This window comes from Fukomys damarensis, unplaced genomic scaffold, assembly GCF_012274545.1.
Source record: "Fukomys damarensis isolate Sample0158 unplaced genomic scaffold, DMR_v1.0_HiC HiC_scaffold_4, whole genome shotgun sequence".
In the NCBI taxonomy this organism is placed as follows: Eukaryota; Metazoa; Chordata; class Mammalia; order Rodentia; family Bathyergidae; genus Fukomys; species Fukomys damarensis.
Window position 1 is genome coordinate 42,931,058 of NW_022900916.1, and position 9,683 is coordinate 42,940,740.

The window sequence follows — 9,683 nt, forward strand, 5'->3', positions numbered from 1 at the left end:
GCTTCATGATGGGCAGATGGCAGCAAAGCAGAAGACAACAAGCAACGAAGTCGTGGAGCAACAAGAGACAAGCAGTGACAACAGCAACCTGTTCCTTATAGTCTCTCCCGGCGACCTGACCTTAGAGTGAGTAGCACACCCAGGATTAAGCAGCATTAGCCCCAGAATCTCATCAAGAATCAACAACCCCCAGCATCTCATCCTTGATCCCAGCATCACACACTCCAGAGCCAGCCACCTCTGAAAAGCCCCACCTATGACTACATGAAATTTTGGGGGGACATCTAGATCAGCTAGGCAGAAACCATAACAGATGCATCAACATCCTATGTATGGAAAATGAATCTATTTTCCAAAGGGAGGAATCTCTGAAATTCTGATCTTGAAAGCGTGAGGCCAGAGGGTGCACTGCAAAGTCAAACTAAGATTGCATCTTCTGAGAGGGTTAATAGAAGAGGAGAATGGAAATTTTAAGGAATAGTTCTGAAAATCCAAAACACTTGGAATGAAGCTTATGATAAATGTCAAAGACTACAGTGATTTTTTTGAATAGTTGTTCAGAAAAAGAATAGTAGGCCACTGTTCCAACCTATGTTTTATTTTCATTTTATACAAAGAGTGTAGCACAGACTTAGTTTAAAGTTCAAGTTTCTCTCCAGAGAGAAAAATTGTTCTCAGTGATCTTTAAACAGTCATACAGAATAGAAAAAGTGCCCAGTTTATATGTTCCTATTTCTGCTTCTTCTTCCTTTTTTGATCATGTTTGCAAACTTCTACGTTTCATGTTTGATGTCGTGTTCCCTGAAAACATCATGTCGTTGAAATTTTACAAAATTTTTCTATTCTATTTTCAACAAAATATAACCATTTTATATGTGTAAACATGCTATTATGCTTTGTTTTGCTTCTCTCCATCTTGTTTAAAAAATTCATTTTTCTATTTTTCTGCACAAACCATTTTAGTTGTACTATCTTCTGCAGTGATTTAAAAATAAAGTTTGACATTTTTCAGAAAGCATTTCCAAGACCTTCTTGAGGTATGATGAATTATCAAATAGCTCCACAGCCTACCCTTTCATCTAATTCTTAATCACTTAAATTGAGATTTACCATCTTCGGCTACAATCAATATCCACTCGCGTAGATGACCTAGCAGTAGTTTGAAGGACGACTGTGCGCTGTTGTGACAGTGTCTCCCATTTATTCAGTAGTATCTGCAATGTGTCTCTTCGGCTACAATCAATATCCACTCGCGTAGATGACCTAGCAGTAGTTTGAAGGACGACTGTGCACTGTTGTGACAGTGTCTCCCATTTATTCAGTAGTATCTGCAATGTGTCTTAGACATCCCTCAAGGTTTCCCCATAAAAGATCTGATTCTTTGCTGATTGCAAGTCCTGTTTCAAGTCTCTTTTTCTTCTTCTTCCTCCTTCCATGTTTCTCTTACCATTTGTCAGGACTTAGGTGAGGGATGGCTAGCCAATTTCCATCTCCACAGATAACATTGTATGACATATTTCAAGATGCTCTCTGATAAACCAGAGAAGCTTGGCCTAGAAGTATGAGGAAGTGATTCCAAATGATGTGCAAATTAAGAAATGCACATCTTTGTGTTCAGATAAGGGAAAATATAAGTGGGATGTGTCAGCCATCTTCGATGACCACTGGTGTATACAAAGAAGGGGAATAACTGGGCCAAATGGAACTTCTAGTTTCAGATTTTTGAGGAATCTCCACACTGATTTCCACAGTGATTGTACTACTTTACATTCTCACATCCCTTTGAGATGGGGTGTGTCAGACCAAGGTGAGTATAATTTACCCACCCTGGTCTTAGCACTAGTTTACAGAATCTGGGCAAACTATACCTGTCCAAGACACTGAGACAAGGATATTTTCTTAAATGTAGAGTTGAGAAATATAATTTCTAAAGTTATTTCCAACTCTCTACTTCTGTTAGTATCAATCAGGTTGACATCCCACTTTTTTTTAGTACCTGGGATCGAACTTGAACTCAGGACCTTGCACTTGCCAGGCAGATGCTGGGCCACTGAGTTAAATCTCTGGTCCAACATCCCACATTTTTGAAATGTGGGATCAAAAGAGTTTTCTTTCCCAAACTTAGTGTATATAAGAATGGAATGTAGCACTTATTGAAATGTATATATCTGGGATCAGAAATTTTGATTCGCTTAAATTTGAAGTAGGACCTAGCAATTCATACTTTATGTTGTGGTGTAGAGCATGGTGTTAATCTTTAAGACATTTTTGTTAGTGCATGTGTGTAGTACATGATGTTTATATTCCTTGTGGGGCGGTCGGTACATGTACATAATACAGATTAATTCCCCTTTGATCCCCCTTTCCTCTGTCCCACCCCACTCTACCTATTTGATTCCCTTACTTTTGCAATACATATTTGCAGTATCGAATGCTTACATTCCTTATGTGTACTTGATACATGTATATGATAAGTATTAATTCATTTTCTCATCACCTGTCCCTTCCTTTTCCCCCTCCTCTCTCCTCTCTCGGTCCCCTTACCCTTTGAAAAAGATCTATCTCCCCACTTCATATTATCTATCTATTATTTTATTTTTTATTTATATACAATAAATACTTTTCTGTTTTTCGTATAAGCAAAACAGTGTCATGTGTAAACCTGTATGTCTGATTTACCTCACGTAATGTTATGGTCTCAAAGTGTATCCGTCTTTCTTTGTGGCTGAGTGGTACTCCATTGTGTGTAAACACCGTATTTTCATTATCCGTTCATCTGCTGATGGATATATAGGGCACTTCCAAGATTTCGATATTAGGAACTGTGTTGCTGTAACCATGGGTATGCATGGATCACTGTAATAAGACGTCTTTAACTCTTTTAGGAAGATGCTGAGAAGGGAAATGGCTGGGTCAAATGGAATTTTTAGTTTCATGTATATCCACAATAATTTCCATAGTGGTTGTACCAGCTTACATTCCCACCAGCAGTGTAGAAGCGTTCCTTTTCCCCCATAGCTTTTCCAGTATTTGTTATTATTTGATTTCTTGATGTAAGCCATTCTTCCTGAGAAGAGGGAATGGCAGTGTTGTCTTAATTTGCACTTTTCTAATGGCCAATGATATAAAGCATGTCTTCACATATATAGTGGCCATTTGTACTTCTTTGAAGTGTCTATTCATTTTGCTTGCTCATTTTTTATTGGATCTTTATTTTATGGGTCTAAATGTTTTTAGTTCTTTATATATTTTAGGAATGAGTCCTTTGAGAAATTGCTGGCAATTTCCCATTCTGTATGCTGTCGCTTCATTTTGTTGGTTGTTTCTTTTACGGTGCTTAAAAGCATTTTAATATGATGTGATCCCATTTGTTGATTCTTGAGACTATTTTCCAGAAAGTCTTTGCTTATGACTGACTTAAAGAGTTTTACCTATTTTATCTTCCAGCAGGTTAAGTGTTTCTGTTTTAACATATAGTTCTTTGATCCACTTTGATTTTCGTTTAGTACATGGTGAGACATGAGGGTCTAGATTCAATCTTATATATGTGGACAGCCAGTTTTCCCAACACCATATATTAATGAGGCTCTCTTTCCTCCAGTGTATGCTTTTGGCTCCTTTGTCAAAGATCAAGTAGTTGAATGTACATGGAGTTGTTTCTGCATTCTCTCTTCTGTTCCATTGATCCTCATGTCTGTTTTTTGTGCCAGTGTCGTGCTGTTTTTCTCACAGTCGTTTTGTAGTATTACTTTAGGTCCCAGATGCTAATGTCTCCCACTTTGACCTTTAGACCCAATATTGTTTCTGTGTACCAGGAACTTGCCCCATTTCCTGGGAAACAGGGGATATCTTCCATTTTATGATGTCCTCTTTGATTTACTTTTCAGAGCTCTGTAGTTTACACTGTAGAGGTCTTTCACTTCCTTAGGTTTATTTGTAAGTAATTTCCTTGGTGCTATTATGAATGGCATTTTTCTTAATTTCTTTCTCAGTGGGTAATTTCTTTCTTAGTGACACAAACAGTATTGTGTATTGGTTTTATATGTATATTACTGAATTTGGTTATTAATTCAAAGTGTCTTTTGATGGATTTTTTAGTCTTCTATGTATAGAATGTTATCTGTAAATAATGGTAATTTGACTTCATCCTTTCCTGTACATTTCCTTTTTATTTCTTTTTCTTGCTTATTTGCTCTTAATTTCTATATAGTTTTTTTTGTTTTGTTTTGTTTTTTGTTTTTTTGTTTTTTTTTGTTTTTTTGGTACTAAGGATTGAACTCGGGTCCTTGTGCTTGCAAGCCAGGCCACTGAACCACTGAGCTAAATCCCTGGCCCCTGCCCTTAATTTCTAGTACTGTGTTAAACAAAAGTAGTGATAGTAGACATCCTTGTCTTGTTCTTGATTTTCAAGGGAAAAGTTTCAATTATTCTCCATTTAATATGATGTTGGCAATAGACTTGTCATAAATGGCCTTTATCAGATTAGGATAAGGTTCTTCTATACTTATTTTCATCATTGTTTTTATCATGAAAAGATTTGTATTTTGTCTAAGTTTTTTCCTGCATCTACTGAGATGATCACATTGTTTTTGTCCTTGCTTTTATTTATGTGATGTGTCACATTTATTGATTTGTATGCTGAATTATCCTTGCATTTCTGGGGGGGGTGTTACTCTCTTGATAAAATGAGTTTATTTAAATATTCTTTAGTGTACATATTATGGTTTGGTTTTGAGTCATATTCCATCGATACCATATTTACTGATAGTAACCAAAGCTTTAAATAGCATAGGTATCTTATTATGTAACACATTGATTTGAGCACAGAGTAAATTATTTTATAACATTTGCTGCTGTTACTTAGGGTTTAGTGAAGAAGTGGAAGCTGGCAAGTAAATGACTGTGGGTATTACTGTCAGGCAATGGCTATAGTCAACTATGCTAAATAAAACTGCCATTTCAGGTCCTTAGAGAAGCAGACACCAAGATGGAATAAGAAATGAGAGGGGAGAGGGGAAGGGAAAGCAAGGGAAATCTTTAGACCTAGATGATGCTGGACAGTCGAGGAACTTGAGAGAGTGAAGGAAAAAGAATGGGTTACAGAGGTTCCGAAAGTGAGGCAGCTGAAAGGTCAGCGCTGTTATGAGAGACTGCAGAAGAGTGCACCTTTAGGAAGACACAGCCAGACATTAATTTCCTCATGGTTCTAAGTCATTTAGAGTTTTGTAGGCAGATTGTGACCTCCGTCCCAACATCACAGCAGGTCTGAATAGTTGGAACTGTCAGCTGCCTCTACTACTTTTGAGAGGTTCTTTCCTCAAGGGAGAGTTTGAGCAGCTCACATTCATGGCTACCACAAAACCCAGGCCATATTTCTTTTCAGTGCTGGGGAGTGTGTATGCATACTTGAAGGCATAATTTGACATTTATTGGTGCTGATTTTCGTTGGCTTCTGTTTGTTCCAGTCTATTTTTATTGCTTGAAGTCTTTCAGATTCCATTTTTTTCCCTCCATCCATCATCCATTCATGTGAGTCGTTCTATTTACGTATAATTTTGACTAAAATGATTAAAAAATAAAATGGCCTTTGTTAGGAAGTGATGGTAAAAATGCTCTGTAAAGACATGGGTTTTAAAATTTAAGAGTTTTTCATGTTATTGTTCTAGTCTGGCGGCAAGAAGAACTTACACGCATTAACCAACGTTTTACTGGAGTCGAAAGGAAAGCTGCTTTGTGTGAACTTTTGGAAAAAGAGACCCAGATAATTGCTTCCATTGGCAGACATAGATATATTGCTTGTATGGACAACCAGGAAGAAGTCATACAAGCTTTTTTGGATAAGGTTAGTGAAATAACTACTATTTAAAATATAAATGTATTCTCATTTAACAATGTGGAATAATGATCCAAACAAAGGAGATACTTATAGTGTAAAAATTTACATGAATTTTTGTTTAGTATTTTGATAACATTACTTTGCATTCCAAGTGTTTTTTCTTCTCATATAGTTGTAAATTTTTAGCTGCAGCCTGGAATAAAGATTGATAAGTGACATGAAATTAACATGTTCTTCACTAAAGACAGTTAGCCATGAAAGAAAGGATGGAGACACCTTCCTGTGACCTAGGCTGACTACAGGAATAATATGAGTTGCACATTTGGATGAAATACAGAGTATTAAAATCACAAAATTTCAGGGTCTGGGTGCCCCAATAGTAAGCAACCTGGGGAAAACAGCTAGAATGAGTGTTGCTGCTGACTTGCCACACTATTGACTGGAAATCTCTAGCCAAAAAAATATATAATTATTGAAGACCATGAAAACATGCAATTAAAAGAAAAACTAAAGTAATTACCCATTTGTGGTCTAAACTGCCTGTTTGATATTGAATAGCCTGTTTCCATAGTAACAAATTTCCTTTTATAAACCTGATCTTTCCAAACAATTAAAGGCCAATGCAGCCTGAAGAAAAGGATGCAGTTCCCAAAGATATTAGCCTCCTGTGATTCTAGTTCTATGTGTCTTACTCTCTCAGGATATTTGTTGCTACAAACCATTTTTTGAGACTTTAAATATCCCACTCTCATCTTACTTACATACTTAACTGTTTGATTGCAGTTTGTCTTTGCCGTTAACTATGGTTCTGGTTTCATATTAGACTCTCAGAAACTTCCAACCTATATATCTAATTTCCTACTGTATTGAACAGGAGTGGTAATAGTGGAGATCCTTGTCTTGTTCCTGATTTTAGTGTGAAGGATTTCAGTTTTTGACCACTTATTATGATTTGGCTGTTGATTTTTTCATAGATGGATTTTATCAGATTGAGATAGAGACCATCTATTCCCATTTTATAGAGTTTTTATTATGAATGTGTATTGAAATTTTTCAAATGCTTTTGCTGCATCTATTGAGATGGTGTTTGCCCTGGGCTCTGTTACTATATTAATCTCTATTGAGATGATCATATGTTTTTTTCCCCCTGGCTCTATTAATATGTATACTATTAAAATAGTGTATTACATTTATTGATTCGTGTATGTTGAACCATCTCTGCATTGTTGGGATGAATCCCACTTGATTAGGTTGTATGATCTTCTTGATGATCTGCATTCTATTTGGCAGTACTGTTCTAATTTTTTTGGGGGGCATACCAAGGATCGAACTTGGGACCTTGTGCTTGCAAAGCAGGTAGCGGCGGAACTATATCCTCAGCTTATTTGGCAGTATCTTATTAAGGATTTTTGCATCTATGTTCATTAGTGAGCTTGGTCTATAGTTCTCTTTTTCAGTTGGGTCTTTCTCTACTTTGGGGATCAAGGTGATGCTTGCTTCCAGGAATGAATTTGGGAGTTTTGCTTCCCTTTCAGTTTCTTTGAAGTATTCAAATGGTAGTGACAATAGTTCTCTAAATGCCTTGTACAATTCAGCAGAAAAGCCATCAGGGCTTGGGCTTTTCTTAGTTGGTAAGTTTTAAATTACGTTTTCAATTTTGTTGATTGATATTGAGATGTTTAGAATTTTAGGTCTTCTTTGTTCAACTTTGGTAATGCATATGTATCTAAGAATCTATCCATTTATTCTGTGTTTTCCATGTTATTGGTGTATAGGTTCTCAAAGTAGGTATTGATGATCCTTTGGATTTCTGCTGGGTCCATTATAGTTTCTCCCCTTTTCATTCCTAATTGCTTGGATTTGGGTCTTTTTCCTTTTTTTGATAAGGTTGACAAAGTGTTTGTCAATTTTGCTTATTCTTTCAAAGAACCAACTCTTTGCTTCACTGATCTTTTTGTATTGTTATTTTTGGCTCCATTGCATTAATTTCTGCTCTGATCTTTATAATTTCACCCCTTATATGCATTTTCAGTTTGTTCTGCTCTTCTTTTTCTAGAAGTTTGAGATTCAGCTTCAGGTTGTTTATTTGAGCTTGCTCTCTTTTCCTAATATGTGTATTCATTGCTATGAATTTACCTCATAAGACTGCTTTCATAGTGTGCCATAAATTTTTATATTATTTAATTTTGTACTAATATTGTCATTTAATTCTAGAAACTGTCTGATTTCTTCTTTAATGTCTTCTGTGACCCATTGGTTATTCAGAAGTGTGTTGTTCAATTTCCATGTGTTTATGAAATTCTTGTTGTTTCTGTTATTATTGATCTCCACTTTCATCGCACTATGGTCTGATAATATATAGGGGATAACTTCAGTTCCTTTGCACTTGCTTAAACATGTTCTATGAGTATGTGTTTTATTTTGGAGAACAACCCATTTGCAGCCAAAAAGAATGTGTATTCTGATTTTGTGTTGTGGAACACTGTAAATATCTGTTAAGTTCATTTGTTCAAGAGTTTGATTAAGTTCTAGTATTTCATTTTTTATTTTCTGTCTAGTTGAACTATTTGTGACAGTGGGGTATTGAGATCTCCCACTACTATTGTATTAGTGTTTATATGATTTTTCATGTCTGTTAGTATTTGTTTTATATAGATGGGTGAACTAGTATTTGGTGCATACGTATTTATGATTGTCATTTCTTCCTCGTGGATTGTTCCCTTTACAAAGATGGAGTGTTCTTCTTTGTCTCTCTTAATCAGTGTTGCTTTGAAGTCCATTTGATCTGCAAAGCAGATAGCTACTCCGGCATTTTGGGGGGTTCTTGTCAAATGGAACATTGTTTTCCACCCTTTGACTTTCAGTCTATGGGTTTCTTTTTGAATTAAATGTGTTTCTTGTATGCAGCATATTGTTAGATCTTGCTTCTTGACCCATTCTGCCAGTCTATTTCTTTTGATTGGTGAATTGAGACCATTAACATTGATGGTTATAACAGATATGTGTTAATTTATCCTTGTCATGACTTTTTCTTTTTGTTGGATCTTTCCCCTTTGTATTTAATTTCTTGTCATGCCTGAAGGATTCATTCTGCTGGGCTTCCTGGGGTTGTGACTCTCATTGACTTGTCCTAGGATGTTGTTTAAAATTTTTTGTAGTGTTGCTTTGCTATTCTTAAAGTTCCTAAGATGCTCTTTGTCATGAAAGTATCTTATTTCTCCATCACTTTTGATAGTTTTGAGGGTACATCAATCTGGGTTGGAGGTTGTTTTCCTTTAGGGCTTGAAATACATCCCTCCAAGCTCTAGTTACCTTGAGGGTTTGTATTGAGAAGTCTGCTGTGATTCTTATGGGCTTTCTTTTGTATGTTATTTGTTTCTTTTCTCTGACTGCTTGTAGAATTTTGTTCTTCTTTTGGGCTTCTGTAATCTTAACTGTTATATGCCTAGATGTAGGTTTTTTGTTTTGTTTTTTTGTTTTTTTTTTGATCATGGCTTATTGGAGTTCTATATGCCTCACTTATCTGTATGTCAATTACTTTTCCCCTGCTTGGGAAGTTTTCTGCCATTACTTCTGTGAACAGTTTTTTATGTTGTTTGCACTCTCTCCCATTTCTTCATTGACTCTGATCAGTCTTATGCTATTCTTCTTTACATCATCTAGCAGCTGTTAGATTGATTTCTCATTGTCCCTTACTATTTTTAAGGAATGTTTCTTCTCTAGGTCACTAATTTCAATCCTGTCTTCTATATCTAAAATTCTGTCTTAACATTGGCTCTTTTTGCTGTGTAAATTTCAATGGAGTTTTTAATCTGGAAATATGTTTGTGTCTGTTTTATGGATTCCC

At 35.9% G+C, this 9,683-nt stretch overlaps 1 protein-coding gene across 1 annotated transcript in view; it reads left to right on the plus strand.

Annotated features, from left to right (window-relative positions):
- Iqub (IQ motif and ubiquitin domain containing) overlaps nt 1-9,683 on the plus strand; it is a 77,825-nt gene that overhangs the window by 38,880 nt on the left and 29,262 nt on the right. The window contains exon 9 of the mRNA XM_033758023.1: nt 5,667-5,842. Coding sequence (XP_033613914.1) covers nt 5,667-5,842 — 176 coding nt within the window. The remainder of the gene's footprint in view (nt 1-5,666; nt 5,843-9,683) is intronic.